Source organism: Panthera tigris, chromosome A1 (genome assembly GCF_018350195.1).
Source record: "Panthera tigris isolate Pti1 chromosome A1, P.tigris_Pti1_mat1.1, whole genome shotgun sequence".
Taxonomy (NCBI): Eukaryota; Metazoa; Chordata; class Mammalia; order Carnivora; family Felidae; genus Panthera; species Panthera tigris.
In genome coordinates, this window is record NC_056660.1 from 5,215,922 (window position 1) to 5,234,993 (window position 19,072).

Here is a 19,072-nt window from a genome sequence, read left to right on the forward strand (position 1 = left end):
CATATTTTTGCTGTTGGTTGTTGAAACCTGGGTGCTTTAGATAATATGTTGCAACAATTCAGGACAGTTTCCTCTTCCTCCTGGGGTTTGTTGCTGTTTTTTGTTTACCTGTTTAGTGACTTGCCTGGAAAAATTCTGTAAAGTGTTTTCTCCTGCCTCTTACTGCTCAGTTTTAGTCCCATGTTTTTAAAACTGTTGAAATGTATAGTTTAAGCTATATCAAGGTTTTTAGTATATTCCTATTTGTGCTGCCTTTAGCCCTTACCTAACTTGAATGTTTTCATCACTGCAGAAAGAAACCCTATCCTCATTAGCACTCCCTCTTCTTGGTTTTATCTTTAAGCCTGGATTCCTAGGGTCAGCATAGCTTAGGGGTCATGCAGTGATTGGTCAGAGGTTGTGCTTAAATGCCTTGAGATAGTAAGGTCGTGCTAAAACTCCTTTGTTGTTTGATCTGTGTGTGGCTGTGGAATACCTTCAGTGTTTGGGGAATTTAAAGTCTGACCATATTCAGCCAGGGACTGGTAGTTCGTAAGTCTCTCCTAGGCAAGTGCAACCTTGTGCGTGGATGTGATTTTCTGGACCACCAGGGTGGAGTGTGATCTTTCCAAGGTTTCTTCGGTCATTTATTTCCACAGATATCCCTTTTTGATTTCTAGCTGGCCTTCTGTTTTGTTTGCTCCTACTAGTACCATGAGATGTACGTCTTCCCTGATGGTTAGCCCCTGGGATCCCTATTCTTTGTGGCAGTGCCCTTGGCATGGATGTTTTCGTGCTGTGTTCCAAATAATGACATCTTCCTCAGGCTAGTCCTGTCCTGACAACCTGCCTTCCTCTGGCGTCGCGGCCTGCCTCACCCTGGGATAGAATTTCTCATGGAGCTGGGGTCGGGGGCATGAGAGCCGCAAGTCCCGTCTACCCACCCCGAGCAGGATTTGAGCATCATGGCTCAAAGGGAAAGAAGAGGGAAATAGCCTCTGACTTAAATGCCAGACGTTTCCACTTAGATTAAGTAGATAGTTTTAAATGCATGCTTTTGAATTTTTTTTTGTAGGCGCTGCGATTAATTTCCAAGCACTTTAACTACTTGTTTTTGATAATTTTGTCCAGTTCTATTGCTTCTTGTTTTGAGAGATTTGCTAAGCTTCTTATAGAGCAATTCCAGAAGACAAATCAATTTAATGACAAAATATTTTGAGAACTAAATTTGAACTTTAAGACTTTTGAATCTTTTCTTGAAGTTTTTGTTATTCCTGTCTTTAAATGTATTTTGGTTAAACCGTCAAAACATTTTTTTTCCTTTTCTAATTATCTCCTGCAGAAAAATCAAACCCTTTGAACTGCTCAGGGGAACTATTGTTGCAACGTTTACAAGTATGACTAGGACTCGGGTTGTAGGTTGGATCAAAACCCTTGGTTTTGTTCTTAAAATTTGGCTTTGGACTGTATTAGATGTCTAGCTTCAAATATGAAGACTGATACTTTCTGTACATACATAGTTTCAAAATATCATGATCTGGATAAATAAACAGCATTGGCCACTATCTTGGTATACAGGGTTTGTGGGAACTGGCACTTAAATTGCCTAATGTCGGGGTGCCTGGGTGGCTCAGTCGGTTAAGCGCCCAACTTTGGCTCAGGTCACAATCTCGTGGTTCATGAGTTCAAGCCTCCCATCGGGCTGTGGGCTGACTGGTTGGAGCCTGTGTCTCCCTCTCTTTCTGCCCTTCCCCCACTCTCAAAAATAAATAAACATTAAAATAAATAAGTAGCCTAATGTCAAATTCCAGTACTAGGTGCATGATTTGTGGTGGGAGAAGGGTCTCTCTGTCCCACCCATAATGCTCTCTGCTTTGTTTTCCTATGGAAAAGTTGGCGTAGCTCTGGCAAGAGCCGTCGGACTTGACATTCGCGTTGTCGGTCTCGGAGCTGTGACTTCATCTTCTATCAGCTTCTGTCCTCGCTCACCTCCACTTGATTGCTTTTGTTTGGCTGAATGAACTTTCATGCATAGGGTCTCTCCTGAACGTACTCTACTTACACTGTGATGATCCGAAGCAATTTTTGGCCTGTGTTGAAAGCTGACATTTTAAATTTCTTAATACGCGATTCTCGTCGGCAGCTCTTCCTGAGCAAATTAAACCTCGGGGACGTTTGTCGACTATTGGTACTTCGAGATGCTGTTTAGCAACTATATGATTCAAAAGAACAAGATAGCAAAGTGACATGTTAGAAAGAAAAGAAGCATTTGGCGGGGAAAATGGAAGCCTTGGTGGGTGAGAAGAAGTGAAGGGTTGGGGCGAAGGTCACAACAGCCACTGACCAGCTTGTGCCCCCTCCCTGTCATCCTTCACCAGCCCTTTATCTTGCCATCACAACTACCCTCTAGAACTCTACAGATGAGTCAAACCACCACCATTGGACTAATGTCCTGGGGAGGAAAAACTCAACTGGGGCTTCAAGTCCCTACAAACTACTAATCTGCAATCCTAGCCTTTGCTTTCTTGAAACACCCATTCCCCTCAAGAGGCATTTTTAAATCCAAACCTTCAGCCGGCTGCAATCCTCCCTCCCCCCTTGCCAAGTGAAGATCATACCACTTTTTCCTTCAACCGGAGTGTCATGCTCATTAGGAAAAGAACTTTGCTCTTTTGAAACGGACCTCTTTTCCCTCTCCTGGTCCCTTTTCCTGGCCACACTGACCCTACTTCTGCTTTGGATTCTGTCCTCTAGGGGTCTTGTTCCATCCTTAGGGGTCCTCCTCTGTTAAGATTTCCTTCTCTTACCTTCAGTAAATAGGCTCAAGTCTTCCTACCTCTCTCTCTCTGCCCGCCACCATTGACACTTGGTTTTTTTTGTACCTTACACACTCTTTGGAGGATTCCAAATAGACTCTGACCTTATTAGCGAGCTCGTAGATATTCCTTACAGTCATTTGAAATGCCTACTTTCTTTTCTCCATCCTTTTTAGTTAGCTGGCTTGTCTCTTTCTGCCAAAATTGGACTAAAGCCTCCTCCGGATGGCCTTCAGCGACTATGCCTTCCCATTGAAAAACCTCCTGTCCGGGTTTCAGCAATGCCCTACGAACTCCTCCTTCAGTAGATGTAGCCTGCTGCATGGACAGCGAGGGGCGTGCTGGCTCCTGCTTCCTCTCCTCCCCACAACCTCCTGTTAGAAGCCAGCTCTCTGGTGGAAGGGATCCTATTAACAGTCTTGGTATGCACTGTATGCCACGTAGTAGGCGCTCACAGTGTTGTAACTCGAAGCTCTCGATTTATACATACACCACGAACGTCTTCTAGAAAAGTTCCACAAGCATAAAGGAAAGGGAAACCGAGTGGAGACGAACTAAAGCTCACAGATGCTCTGCTTTTCTTCCACAGACACGACCTCGGATAATTTCGGCTATAACCTGTTGACGTTCATCATCTTGTACAACAATCTGATTCCCATCAGTCTGTTGGTGACTCTTGAGGTTGTGAAATACACTCAAGCCCTTTTTATAAACTGGGTGAGTATCACAGCAGAGCTTCAAAGTTGGGTGACCGGAGCAAGGTCAACCAGCGTTTTCTCCCGTTGGCTCAGAGCCTCTCAGGCGAGCTCGCAGAAAAGGAAGAACGTGGTTAATTTAGGATTGGGTCTGGGACTTAAACTGGCCAGACGACTGGCAGGGGGTCTCTGGCAAGGCTGTCGCTGAGCCGGTGGTGGCAAGGACTAGATGCCTGGGACCTCCGCCTCCCGGTCTGTGAAAGGGGAGGACGTGGGTGCCCATTCAGGGGGTCCTTGTGAGGATTAAGTGAGATAATGGAGGCAGAGTGCTCAGCGGGCGCATGTCTTCGGGCGAGTGGGGACGAAGCGGCTGCAAATGCGTTTACAGTCTAATTAGTGCCGCAGGAAAGGTCTCGTAGGTGTGTCTGTTTTAGTGTTCACCGTATATCAAACTCACCATGACCATATACACTTGGATTCTGTTGCGAGAGTGGAGGTGGAATTTTTCGGGAGCTACCATGGCCATTAAGCAGTGAACTTCAGCCAGTGCTTGTAGACTGGGCGCCTTCCTGTGCATTGTTATTTGATCTTGCCGGCAACCCTGTGAATGAGGTATTGGCTGATCACAAGCATGGGTTGGACTAGGTCATGCAGTGATCGTCTTGCAACCAAACCTTCTGTGTATAAATTGTATATTGTCTTCTATCACAGTGTTCTCTATACTAATGGCCTTGTACTTCCCCACCCAAATGAGCATTTATACTATCAGTTGTAGCCGCTTTTCTGTGTTGATCTGAGTGAAGGACTGATGGTATTTATTGTCTAAAGCGTCCTCCCCACCCCCCTCTCTCTCTCTCAGGACACAGATATGTATTATCTAGGAAATGACACCCCTGCGATGGCCAGGACCTCAAACCTCAATGAAGAGCTGGGGCAGGTGAGAGCTTCTCTGGGAACTTTGGTAGTGGTGACACGAGCATCTGGGGAGGCCAGTGCTAGAACCATCAGACATTTTGGAAAAATAGTTCTCTGGGAATGTGGTTTTGATGTCTGAAGATATATATCTATGTTTATATACATCTATATATAGATATATATATAATATTGAAAGTACAATATTATTAAATAGAAATGTTAGTTGGTTTTCACCTGCTTTTTTGAGGCATCGGTGTATTTTATTACCTAGAAGGTACCTGCAAAAAAATTAACACGAAAACTAAAGTGCAACGTTAGTTTGGATATTAAAATTGTGTATCAGGAGGAAATGATGGGGAAAACCATGATTCAGACATGCAGGTATTGGGTAACCTTACAAAACATGAGGGAACTAATTTGCAGGGACGTAAATCTATTACATTTCTCACATGTTTTAGATTTTGTTTCTGGAACATTCCGGGGAACGGGTTTCTTTTCTGCTCTCACCTTTGAAACCCCTGTTGCCTTTAATGAGTTGTGTTTGCGTTTTATCTTCATCCTGTGTTGAAATTACTGTAAGGAAAGCCCTCTTTTGAGCACATTGGAATTAAAGGTTGTAATTTCCTTTTATACATCTTATTTAAACCTCCCAACAGCCCTGCAAGGTGGGTGCTATATATATGTCAGACTAAATTTGCCTCCTCTTTGAATGCTTTTTTAGTTTTTCAGTAAAGTTAATCTCTCTTCCATGTCTCCATGACAGTCTCTCCAAATGTAAAAACAGTAAAATGAGAGACACGATAGTGACGTGGTATCTATTTCTGTCCTGAACCTTTCGAGTCTATTCGAGGGTGTGGATGTGCCCAATATGAAGTCTTTGGTTGCCTTGGTCATAGTTTAACACGGTGCTCAGTTTACCGTTGTTCTCAGGACCTGTTAAGTTGGATCCAAGTAATTGATGGATTACAAGTGCTCAAATTGTACCCAGGATAATAATTCATCCTGATTGGGAACATGGGAAAAGTTTGCTTGGGGTCAAGCTACCTAGTTTTGACCTGGAACTTAAGGATAAGTTAAAATTCAACAGGCAGAATGAGAGCAAATCTTGATAATTCCTTCTTAGAAAGCTTTCATTTTTAACATTGTGATATAATATTTTAATTTTTAAAAAAGAGGGGCAGAAGGAAACTCTGCTTATTGGAAGGCTGATTCTACTGAATTTTTTATACCCCTAGACCTACTGTGTGTAAAAACTTACTTACGGGGACACCTGGGTGGCTCAGTCGGTTGAGCATCCCAATCTTGGTTTTGGCTCAGGTTCATGAGTTCAAGCCCCTCACTGGGCTCTGTGCTGGTAGCACAGAGCCTGCTTGGGATTCTCTCCGGCTCTCTCTGCCCCTCCCCCACTCACACTGTTTCTGTCTCTCTCAAAATAAATAAGTAAACTTAAAAAAAAAAAAACAAACTTATGGTTGAAGCATTAATTACCCATACTTTACTGATTTTTATTTCTATGTAATATTTGACTCCTTTAGGAACATTACTAATTTTCCTTTACTTGAAGACCCTTTGATTGCTTTAAAAATAATTCATAGTGCATTTGCCTCTATCGTTTCATTAAGAGAAAGTACAGAATAAATATTCACACATTAATCCCTCTTCCATAAAACAGTAAAGCATGGCTTCCCCCTTGTGATCCCTGGAGTACATCCAGTAGCAATCATGGCCCCTCTTTAGAAAACCACCGAGAAACTGGAATTTTTACAGGAGACAATTCTGTTAATTATTCTCCCTTCACCAATCCATGACCTCATTTCCCAGATGTTCTGTATTTTCTGGCCAAACTCTTTGTTTCATAGATGTGGAAAGCGGGGCCCAGAAGGAGGAGGTGACTTTTCCAGAGTCCACATTAACTAGTTTGTGTCCAGAGCCTGAACTGGGCAGCCATCCCCCTATGCTCTTGAGCTCTTTGCCCTCTTCCCCATCACATGATCCACTGGAGAGAACATAACTCGCACAGCACATGTGCATTTGGAGTTCATCTCTTTTCCATTCAGCTAATCGTGACCTCTAGAAATTTCTCTTTTCACCTTTGTATATTGGGAGCTTTGTGTGTTAAATCTGTAAAACTTTGTATCTCAGAAGGTTCTATAATCTATAGCACGTCTATGCTGCCTTTGTGTCATCTTAACTGTTACTATGATGGCGGACCTTCATGTTTGTTCTGTGTTGTTTCAGGATATGCTTTCTTAATCCAATTAGGAGTGGAGTGAGAAAAAAATGTCTTGAGGGTTGCCCAAGTCTGAGCTTGTTGTCTTGATATATTGAACGCTTAGACCAGGGTGCTGTATGAGATCGTGGGACTGTCCTGGAGAGTGATGTGTCCTTGTGGAAGGACCTAGTGCTTGTGCTTAGAGACGGATGTGGCAGCAGGACTGTTATCGAAGCCCCTCCTTTGCACGTTTCCACACAACTGCATTCTAGGCTTGGTTAGTGGACAAGGTTTTCTTGTTTTGTTTGTTTTTTAATTAAAAAAATATTTATTTTGGGGGGAGGTAGAGAGTGAGCAGGGGAGGGGCAGAGAGAGAGGGAGACACAGAATCCGAAGCAGGCTCCAGGCTCTGAGCCATCAGCACAGAGCCCGACGTGGGGCTTGAACTCACAGAGAGCAAGATCATGACCTGAGCCGAAGTCGGACACTTAACCTATTGAGCCACCCAGGTGCCCCAGTGGTCTGTGCATTAAACGTATTTATATATTTAATATATAATTATAAAATATGTTGTAACATTATAATATATATAATTATAAAACGTGTTTTACTTTGAGGGAATTTACCTTTTAAAATTAATGGAGATTTTTGAAAAATAGAGAAGGAAAGACTGTATTTGTGTTGATATCTTACTACAGTTTTGATGTACATTTCTTCCGTTCTTTGATTTAGGTGAAATACCTATTTTCTGATAAAACTGGAACTCTTACATGCAATATCATGAACTTCAAGAAGTGCAGCATTGCTGGGGTAACCTATGGGTAAGTTTGTTTATCGCTTAAAATTTGATCTGCATTCTTCCAGCAAAACAAGTTTATTTTTAGTTGCTTAGTCAAATACCTTTTTGGTATTTGGAAAGGATATTTGTAAGAGATTTAGATACGTAGTAACTACTGAATGGGTTTAAAATGTAATGGGTTAACACAGTTTATTTCTGCAAATATTTTCCTGGTAAGAAATCCCTGGATTTAATGTTATAAATTTAATTTTAAAACTTTAATTCTATAAATTTAACTTCTTTAAATTTATAACCTAATAATTATAAATGTCTTACTCCTATTTTTACCTGAATGCCTTTTTTTTTTTTTTTAATTGATGTATAGCTGACATGTAACTTTGTTAGTTTCAGATGTATTACATAGTGATTCAGTGCTGGTATATATTGCAAAATGGTCCCCACAGTAAGTTTAGTTAACATCTGTCACCCCACATAGTTACAAAATTGATTTTTTCTTGCGCTGCAGCTTTGAAGGTCTATTCTTTTAGCAACTTTCAAATATGCAGTATAGTATTTATTATTAACTACAGTCACAATGTTGTAGGTTAAATCCCCATGACTTATTTTATAAGTGGATGTTTATCTTTTGCACCTTTCACCCATTTTGACCACTCCCCACCCCTTGTTTCTGGCAACCACTAACCTGTTCTCTGTATCTGTGAGCTTGCTTGCTTTGTTTGTTTATTTTGATTTCACATAAGATCATATGGGATTTGTCTTTCTCTGGCTGGCTGGTTTCACTTAACAATACCTTCAGGGTCCATCCATGTTGTCACAAATAGCAAGATTTCCTTTTTTATGGCTGAGTAATATTCTCTTGTACATATGCACCATATTTTCTTTATCCTTTCATCCATTTATAGACAGGATGTCTTGACTATACCTTGACTATGTAAATAATGCTGCAGTGAACATGGGGTGCAGATATCATTTTGAGTTTGTGTTTTTATCTTCTTAATACCCAGAATCTTTCATAAATACCCAGAATTGGAATTGCTGGGTCATATGGTAGTTTTATTTTTAAGTTTTTGAGGAACTTCCATATGGTTCTCCATAGCAGTTACACCAATTTATAGTCCCACCAGAAGCACACAAGAGTTTCCTTTCCTCCACCTCTTTGCCAACACGTCTTATTTCTTGTAACCATTCTAACAGGTAGGAGATGATAGCTCATTGTGGTTTTGATTTTCATTTACATGATGGTTAACACATCTTCGTGTACCTGTTGGCCATCTGTTTGTATTCTTCAGAAAAATGTCAATTCAGATCTTCTGCCCGTTGTAAAAACATGTTTATTTTTGAGAGAGCAAGTGAGCATGAGTGGAGGAGGGGAAGAGAGAGAGGGAGATAGAGGACCCAACGTGGGCTCTGTGTGGACAGCAGAGAGCCCGATATGGGGCTCGATATCATGATCTGAACCGAAGTCAGATGCTTAACCCATTGAGCCACCCAGACATCCCTCCTCCTGCTCATTTAAAAAAAATTTTTTTAATGTTTATTTACTTTTGAGAGACAGAGACAGAGTGTGAGCGGGTGAGGGGCAGAGAGAGGGAGACACACAATCTGAAGCAGGCTCCAGGCTCCAAGCTGTCAGCACAGAGCCCGACGCGGGGCTCGAACTCACAAACTGTTGAGATCATGACCTGAGCCGAAGTTGGACACTCAGCCGACAGAGCCACCCAGGCTCCCTCCTTCTGCTCATTTTTAATCAGATTATTTTTTTTCTATTGAGTTGGATGGGTTCTTTATATATTTTAGATATTAACTCCTTACCACGTATATGATGTTCACATATTTTCTTTGATTCAGTAGGTGGCCTTTTCATTTTGTTGATGGCTTCCTTTGCTGTGCAGAAGCTTTGTAGTTTGGTGTAGTCCCACTTGTTTATTTTTGCTTTTTGCTGCCTTCGCTTTTGGTGTCAGATCCAAAAAAATCATCACCAAGATCAGTGTCTAGGAGCTTACACCTGTATTTACTTCTAGGAGTTTTATGGTTTCAAGTCTAACATTCAAGTCTGTAGTCCATTCTGAGTGAATTATTGTGTATGGTGTAAGATAGCTGTCCAGTTGGTTGAAGAGATTTATTTATCCATTTATTGAAGAGATTGTCCTTTCTTTGTTATGTATTCTTGGCACTTTTGTCAGAAATTAAGTGACCATATTGCATGGGTTCATGTCTGGGCTCTCCTTTCTGTTCCATTGATATATGTGTCTGTTTTTATGCCAGTGCTATCCTGTTTTGAGTACTGTAGCTTTGTAATATAGTCTGAAACCAGGCTGTGTCATGTCCCTGGCTTTGTTCTTGTTTTTCGAGATTGCTTTGGCAATTTGGGTCTTTTGTAGTTCCATACAAATTATAATTATTTGTTGTTTCTGTGAAAAATGCTATTGGAATTTAAATGGGAATTACATGGGCTCTGTAGATTGCTTTGGTTCGTACGGACGTGTTGACAGTAAATTCTTCTCATCCATGGACATGGAATATCTTAATATTTATTTGAGTCTTTATATTCTTTCATGTCTTACGGCTTTCAGTGTGTCAGGTTTTGCATCTCCTTGGTTGAGATTTTTAAATTTCTCTTCTGATGATTCATTGTTAGTCTGCAGAAATACAACCGACCTTTGCTAAATTCATTTGTTTTAATGGTTACTTGGTGGACTCTTACAGTTTTCTATATATAGTATCCTGTCATCCGCAATTAGTGACAATTTTACTTCTCTCTGAATTGGGTACCTTTTACTTTTCTTGCCTGATTGCTGTGGCTGGGATATCCAGTGCTGTGTTGAATAAAAGTGGCAAGAGTGGCCATCTTTGTTTGGTTCCTGATTTTAGAGGAAAAGCTTTCGGCTTTTCACTATTATGATGTTAGCTGTGGGCTTGTCACATGCGACCTTTATTATGATGAGGTATGTTCCCTCTATAGCCATTTTGTTGAGAATGTTTGTCATAAATGGATGTTGAATTTTGTCTAATACTTTTTCTACATGTAGTGAGATGATCATATGATATTTATCCTTCATTTTGTTAGTGTCGTGTGTCACATTGATGGAATATAGATGTTGAACCATCCTTGTATCCTGGAATAAATCCCAACTGATCTTGGTGCATGATTTTTTTTTAACGTATTATTATATTCAGTTTGATAATACTTTGTTGAGGATATTTGCATCTGTGTTCACCAGGGGTACTGGCCTCTAATTTTCTTGTGGTGCCCTTAACTGGTTTTGGTATCAGGGTAATGCTGACCTTGTAAAAACAGTTTGGGAGGTTCTCGCCATTTCTGTTTTTAGGAAGAGTTTGATAAGCATTGGTATTCTTCTTTGAATGTTTGGGAGAATTCACTAGTGAAGTTGTCTGGATGTGACTTTTCATTGTTAGGCTGTTGATTACTGACTTGATCTCCTTACTAGTAGTCAATCTAAGATTTTCTATTTCATCATAATTCAGTCTTGGTATGTTGTAGGTTTCTAGGTATTTATCCATTTATCTATTTCTTACATGTTCAATTTCTTGGCATATAATTATTGATAGTATCTCTTATGAGCCTTCATATTTCTATTGTATCACTTCTTCCATTACTGATTTTGAGTCCTGCTTTTTTCTGCTGAGTCTAGCTAAAGGTTTGTCAATTTTGTTTATCTTTTTAAGAACCAGCTCATAGTTTCATGGATCTTTTTTTTCCCCTCTATTTCATTAATTTCCGCTCTAACCTTTGCTACTTTCTTCCTTATGCTAAGGAAGTTAGTATACAAAGGACGTTGTCTCATTTGTTCTTTTTCTAGTTTTTTGAGGTGCAAAAGTAGGTAATTTGGGATTTTTCTAGATTTTTTGTGCAGGCATTTATCGCTGTGAACTTCCTTCTTAGAATTGCTTCTGCCACATCCCATAAGTTTTACTATGTTGGATTTCCATTTTCTTTTGTCTCCCCGTGTTTTTTTTTTTTTTTTTTTTTTTTTTTTTTTTTTTTTATTTCTCTTTTGATTTCTTCTCTGACCCCATTGGTTGCTCAGTGGTGTGTTGTGTAATCTCCGCATATTTTTGGATTTTCAGTTTCATTCTGGTAATTGAGTTCTGGTCCTACCATTATGGTTGAAAATGATGCCTGATGTGACGTAAGTTTCCTTGAATTTGTGAAGATTTGTCTCGTGCCCAATACATGATCTGTCCCGGAGAACGTTTTGTGTGGGTGCCTCTCTTGATCAGTTCTATGAACACTCTGTTTCCCTTTCTCTGGCAGTCATTTTCCGGAATTGACAAGAGAACCATCCTCGGATGATTTTTGGTAAGTGGATTCTAGCACTGCTTGATGTCTTAGTGGGAAGGGTTTTGGAACAATTCTGTATTGTCATTTTTGCTTAAATATTTTGTTAATAAAAGTTTCATATTTCTTTTTCCAAGAGAGAACCAAACTAAAGTTAAACATGAATATGCTTTTAAAAGTAATAGCGGAACTACACGAATTTAACAAGAAATAGCCAGTCCTTCCCTTGATACCTTCCATACTTCCTGCTTCCCAGCATAATGTCTTCAAAGTTGTGTCATACATATTGTAGCCTGTATCAGAATTCTATTGACATGAAAGGCTGAGTAATATTCCATTGTATGTATATACCACATTTTGTATAACCCTCCATCTGTTGATGGGCATTTGGTTTTTTCCTGCTCTTGCCTGGTGTGTTTAATGCTGCCGTGCACGTTGATATAGAAGTATCTAGTCTCTGCTTTTAATTATTACGGGTATATACCTGAAAGCGGGATTGGCGGGTCGTGTGGTAGTTTTATGTTTGATTTTTTGAGGAGCCACCAAACTGTTTTCCACAGCAGCTCCACCGTTTATATTTCTGGCAGCAACACGCATTTTCCCCACATCCTCGTAACACGTGTTAATTTCTGTTTTTGTTTTCATGTACACAATAGCCATCTCAATGGGTGTGAAATGGTATCTCATTGTGGTCTTGATTGGCATTTCCCTTAGGACTAGTGATGGTGTGTGCTCATGTTTTAAGATTTATATACTAACAAAGCTGGTTGGTAGGGCTACATGGGCAGGGGAGACCACGCAGTTGATGACTGACTGGCTTCCCTGTGGGATGATCGGCCGGGACCTGCAGTTTTAGTAGAGGATCCTTGGATGTCAGCCTCGGTCTTCTATGTGATCAGTCGTCTTCTCATGAGGAGAACTCTCCAGGCTGTAAATCTGGCTGTGGCTGTTAAAGGAGCTGAGTAGAGGCAGAGAGTTGATGGTCACGAAGGATGCACTTGAGACTCCTGTCCTGGGAGAGTTCCCTACCCTACCGGCTTGTGTGCCCCGTGTTGCTGGGTCCAAGGCTACTCTGATTTGACTTCTCCAAACTATAAACCTTCCACGGCTTTCTGAGTTCCAAAAAGTTCAGTTATCTGGCTGCATGGGATGAGGGGGAAGGTTCCTGGAGGCAGACTCTTCCTCAGATGGATCTGGAACCCCTCCTGCTTCCCACTTTCCCTTTATCGGACGGGCACCTCAGGCTGCCATTTGCTCGGCTTCCGCAAGATTCTGCAAGGGGCATCAGTTGGTATTCTAGTCTCTTCACCGCACAAGCTGTTGGTTTGTGCTCTGCTAAACTCCCACATCCAGAGTTCAGGCTGACCTCGGCTGTGGTCACTTCTTCCGTCGCCTTTGTTTCCAAGGAGGGGTTTCAGGAGGAAGTGGGGATACAGGAATATATTTAACCCTTCACATTTTCTTCAGTGTGATAGCACACTGCCATCGTATCAAGTTTTATCGTTTCCTTTCTCACAATATTTGCCTCCTTCTCTCTTCTACGTATGAGTTCTGACCATAAATGAATGCCTAGATACAATACAATAATTGTTCTATTTTACCTGCTTTGAGGTAAATACTCAGAAATTTTCCCTGGTAGATGTTAGAGAACAGCTAAAATGACAAAGTGTTGACCCCTGCCTCTGTTTTTTCTTGTAACTATGTCGTTGTTTATAATGAACATATAAAAAAACTCTGCTTATAATAAGGCTAAAGATTTTCTACCTCGAGGTCTGAAATAATATGCATTATTCCAAATCTTTAAAAGTTTAATATAAATCTATAGGCTTTTTAGGTGTGATTCTTCTTCAAGACAAATTCTTACTAGGTGTGGGTAGATTTTAGAGAAGTTTTTGAACTGAATAAGTATTTTCTGTTCTCTCTCACAGCCGGATACCTCCTCCCCCTAGTGACTCATGTGACTTTGATGATCCTAGGCTCTTGAAGAACATTGAAGATCATCATGTAAGGCCACTGTTTTGCTTCTAGAATGTTACATAGCTTATGGTGTACTTTTATTTACGTGTATGTGTGCTGCCTTGAAATCTGTAATTTTGGACCTTGGGGAGGAGATGTGGTTTTACTTTTCTGGAGTTAGTATTCAGGGAAGTGATCTGAAATAAATGATCTGTGGTTAACACTCTGCATGGTAACGCACAGCTGAATTAAATATGTGGTGGAGCTCCAAAGTCTCACGTCAAGATGAAGACGAGTCTCAATATGGAATTCGCCAACATTTCGGATTTCTCCTGCTTTTTAAGATTTCTGCAGTACCATTTCTTCACGGTTGTGCATCTAAGAGGTCATGCATTTTGAAGGACACTTGCTTTATGCTTGGACCAGGAGAATTTAGGGAAGAAAAGGAGGGCAGAAGAGCACGTTGCATTTATAGCATCCTACCGTGTGCCAGACATTTGACGCGTATTTCCTTCAGCGCTGGAGTCACCCCGGAGAAGTGATAGGAAGCTGCGTGGAAATATCGACTTGGCCAAGAGTTACCAGCAGACAAAAGTAGATAGGAGACTCGGAACCTAAGTCTGGTTGATTCTTAACTCTGACATCACATTATCTCTACTATTCTAACAAACCGGGATTAACTACAGGGTCGCCTAAATTCATTTGAAGAGCTACTTTGAAAAATACCAGCTTAGAAAAGTCTTTAGGGACGAAGGCATTTTGCAACCCGTTTAATCAGTGTGAATTCCATCCGATTTTTTTTTTTTCCCGAAAAAAATTTACAGTTAGGTAAACTTGAGCAAAAGTAAAAGTTTATCATTCCAACATTTTGTTAAGATGCAGATCTATTTCAAACTTTCTCTAAATTCTCAGTGAGGAAATTTCCTGTTCTCTGCGGCACTTGCCCATTTGTCAACGCTGAAATCTTCCGAGGCACGACTCTCAAATGCGTGCACGTAAGGCCCCCACGCCCACCGGCTGGGATGCGGACTTTCCACCTCAGTCCCCGGTGGTGCTGATGAAGTGGTCCCAGGCCACCCAGTGGATGCTGCTGAAGTCCGTGCCCTGTATCATAGTCACAGGCATCGATGTGTTCCCTTTTTTTTGAATTAAAAAAAAAAATTTTTTTTTTAACGCTTATTTATTTTTGAGACAGAGAGAGACAGAGCGTGAATAGGGAAGGGGCAGAGAGAGAGGGAGACACAGAATCCGAAGCAGGCTCCAGGCTCTGAGCTGTCAGCACAGAGCCCAATGCGGGGCTCGAACGCACGGACCGCGAGATCATGACCTGAGCCGAAGTCGGACGCTTAACTGACTGAGCCACCCAGGCGCCCCCTTTTTTTTTTTTGCATTTTGATAGTAGCCGTAGGTCCAGCTGCTAGGCTAGAGGTCCTCCGAGCTGAAGAGTGGCATCTGAGAAGAAGCTTCTGTGGAGGGTGGCAGCTTAATCACGGATATCCAAGGCTTCATGGGCACAGTGAGGGCTTGCTTTCTGAAAGAGGACTCCAAGATTCCCGAATAGTGTTTAGAGGGTATTTAGGTGACTAAATGTGTCTGTTCAAGTTGGGGTGGAGAATGGGAAAGGGCGAAGGTGGAAGGGTGACCTAGAGGCTTGGGGAACTGCACTTAGTCTCCTTTCAAGTTTGTTTTCCTGGCCCAGATCAGTGGGTGAGGAAACAGCAGAGCAAGCGAGGTGAGCCTCGTGTTCGGGGTCCCTCAGAATCCCAGGGAAGGCTCAGAAACGGCACGCGAGTGGATCCGAATTTAAATAAGAGACTCATTCATCTACTCATTCATTTAGCAAACAGCTTAAGGGCCTGGTTGATATCAATCACCTTGCTAGGTACTGGGGGAAGAGACGAGTAAGAAAACATTCAGGGGATTTTTATTAGTTGGGGAAACAGATGTAAAATCATTAGGAGTCATTGTTTACCTTTGTGGCGTGGTTGGGGGGGGGTACGATACCTCTCCCCAAGAAAGCGATTTCATTTTGTGTAGATGGAGGAGTCTGATCTCTTTGGTGGGTGTTGGGGCTAAGAGAATCGTTGAAATGTGGGCATCGTGGGCACCCACAGTGAATGGTAACTCGCATTCACCTAGAGTGTGGGCTGGTGTAGAAAATCAGTGCACAGGGGGCAAATCCTCATTTGGAGAAGAGATCGTGGGGAGACACTCTACATTTGCTGCTGGGATCCCCAATTTTGAAATCTTGAAATACCGAGCTCAGTTAATTTGTACATACGTACAGATGTTCTCTTCAAAGCTGAACCCGTGCATGGGTGTTGTTTCTGACCATCGGTCGCATGCTCGGTCCTCTTTTGGCATTCGAGTGGAGACCGGAGATGTATCAGGATCCTCTAACAGGAGCATTTCCTGCCCCGGGGCCAATGGCATGCATTTCTGGAAGGAACCCTACTCTCTGGAGAAGTTAGTGCTGCTTTTTTTCCTCCCATTGCCACCTCACCATCTGCCGTCCTGAGCCAGATTTCCTTTCATTCCAGTGGGAAGGCCGTCGAGAGTAGTGGGGCAGGGCCAGCACTATTTTCATAAGGGAATCCCTGGCTCAGTGAGGTAATCATAAGCATCGATGAACACATGGAGACTTTAAAAAAAATTTTTTTTTAACATTTATTTATTTTTGAGACAGAGACAGAGCGTGAACGGGGGAGGGGCAGAGAGAGAGGGAGACACAGAATCGGAAGCAGGCTCCAGGCTCTGAGCCATTAGCCCAGGGCCCGATGCGGGGCTCGAACTCACGGACTGTGAGATCGTGACCTGAGCTGAAGTCGGACGCTTAACCGACTGAGCCACCCAGGCGCCCCGAACACATGGAGACTTCAAAGGGTATTTTAATAATCTGGACACTCACGGTTCACTGAGGGTGTGATACGGCCATGGACTGGAGAATTTATTTTCTATTATTTTAGCAAAAGCCTACTTGCCTATGTTCACCACTTTTTAAAGGTGTGCTTGAAGCCTTCTAGGGTATTCTACATCTTGGCTACTGTGTTAATTACCCCACTGACATTTAACATGTAGCTCGACTATAAATAATGAGGACCATAGGCTACAGTATTTTTCTTTCAGAAAATCGGGATTAGATTTAATGTACTTCATGGATTTTTAAAACATTTTAAGTACAGAGCCTCTTAGATCACTTGGTTATTTTGCCAAAATAGGATTGAGGAGAGGGAAGAAGCATTTCGGGATTTTAGCCTATGGATATCCCACATTCCTATCTAAATTGTCTTGGGACCGTTGACTAAAATTAAAGCATTTGGGCCAAGAAAACCTTTGCTTTCCTCCCAAGGGAGTACCTCCATATGCTACAGATTTTTTGTTTTTCCTGGGTCATCATTTCTGATTTTCTGGGTCCTTTAGAACTATGTTTTAAGCTTTGTGTAGGCTGATAGCCAAGGTGGAATTTGCCTGGTAAAGAATCCACCTACGGAAAATTTCAAGGAACAAGTTCATGTGGTCCTTTGTTTACATTGCTAACCAATGGCTTCCTATTTGTGGGATAATTTCCCAAAGATTTACCAAGGAAGAACACATAGGGGTTTTTCTTTCTTTTTTGTCATTATGCCTAAGACTTTTGAGCTTGAGTCTTGAAGAAGAAATTATTTGTATATGTATTTAAGTACTTTATAGCTGTGATTTGGCATGCCAATTTTAGACATGCCTACTTTTCTATGTTTTACATTCATCAAATACTCATTTCTAGATATAGAAAGCATTTTGTGCAGATTAAAATCTATTAAATGGAGGACAGGTATTTTATGATTATGAGGTACCTTAAATAGGCGAATTCATAGAGGCAGAGCAGAATAGAGGTTATGAGGGGTCGGGGAAGGTGAGAATGGGGAGTTACTATTTGAGGGGTACAGAGTTTGGGAAGATGGGAGTTTTGGGTGTAGATATAGTCGTGGGTACACAGCAGTGTGTCTTTAATGTCCCTGAATCCTGCCCTTACAGATGGTTAAAATGATAAATAGTATCTATTTCTCCACATGCAAAAGCTTCAACTTCTAAAAAGATACATATACATGCACGCGTGCCTTGTCCAACAATCATTTCTTCGAAGTTATAAAAGCCTTTTCTTGGAAGTTGCAGAAAGGAAAAAGTTTATTTGCAAACATGCAGCACTCGTTTCAAATATGTTACAAACCTCTTATCCATAGGCTGTGCATGGTTTGCCTCCTTTCCCTCATTTATTAGAGAATGCCAGGTTAACTGGAAAATCAACGTTAGAACAGTTTTGTTTTAGGGATTTTTTTCTTTGTGGATCTTTAAGAATGTTGTCTGACCTACCACTCAAAGTGGAAACTTAATTTGAGTGTGTGCGCGACTGTTCTTATTAGCTGTCAGAAAGATTTTACTATTTGCCATGAATCAAAGACCCTCTTTCCCACTACACTGTGGGATGAGATGTTGTGCCAGATACGATAGTTCTCAGAGGCAAGAGAAAGCGGTCTTTTCTTGTCCTCCCGCTTGCTACGTTTTTATGTATCGTGTGTTTCTAGCTCATTAAATCGTTGAATTGTCTGTGGAACCGGTTGTTGCTGAGTACCATTTATATCAAAGAGAGAAAGCAATAAGCTCGGGTCAATTAATTACCAGTGTAAGGCACAGTATGAAAGCCAGAGTCGTCCTTGGGAGCCTGTAAATACTTCCTTCAGTTCCTGCCGCCTAGGCCAATATTGCCAAAGACCAGGCCCAAGACCTAATGGTCAAAGTGGCGGAACTTCTTAGAAAGCTGAATTGGAAGCCTCACAAAGTCCTCCGCATCAAAGTCTGGTAGGATCGAGACCCTGGGACTAGCGTTGGGCTCTTCTGGGTAGATGCACCTGAGAACCTGAGACCCCCAGGTTCCTCTGTAACTTCTGGGCCTGCGGACGTGGCCACCTGCCCTTAGGTTAAAGAACAGACAAGGTGTAGAGGAAAGGCTAGGACGGACGATGGAAGAGAAAGAACAGGGACTCACCCGTCTGGTGAGTCCGCTCTCGGTATACTGATCCAACGTAGAACATGCTAGCTTCCTTCCCCCTGCTCCTTGACCAGGTCTCGGCTAAAGCAGATGGTCTTGCTGCAAAGTGCTGATCTTCCTCCGGGTCTGCCCCCACCTCCCACCTGAACCACTAGATCAAGCCTGGGGGTACGTTTCAGCACAGCAGACCGGGGTGATGATGGCCCGCTAGTTTGGAAGAGGGGTTATTCACCAAAGGGGCTGCAGGACCTGGTAATTGCTACCAGTGAGAACTGGGAGAGCGTGACTGAGAGAGGGACATGATGGAAAGCTGCACAAGAGAGAGAGTGTTGGAGTGTGGGACTCTTCTGCTGCTCTCTCTTGGAGAGCCAGTT

The 19,072-nt window shown here is 41.9% G+C and overlaps 1 protein-coding gene across 17 annotated transcripts in view; it reads left to right on the top strand.

The window, feature by feature from the left end:
* LOC102959813 (phospholipid-transporting ATPase IB) overlaps positions 1 to 19,072 on the top strand; it is a 609,397-nt gene that overhangs the window by 163,523 nt on the left and 426,802 nt on the right. For all 17 annotated transcript variants that reach the window (XM_042984757.1, XM_042985236.1, XM_042984810.1 and 14 more), the window contains exons 12-16: positions 3,385 to 3,512; positions 4,350 to 4,427; positions 7,350 to 7,438; positions 11,693 to 11,737; positions 13,645 to 13,720. In XM_042984757.1, coding sequence (XP_042840691.1) covers positions 3,385 to 3,512; positions 4,350 to 4,427; positions 7,350 to 7,438; positions 11,693 to 11,737; positions 13,645 to 13,720 — 416 coding nt within the window. The remainder of the gene's footprint in view (positions 1 to 3,384; positions 3,513 to 4,349; positions 4,428 to 7,349; positions 7,439 to 11,692; positions 11,738 to 13,644; positions 13,721 to 19,072) is intronic.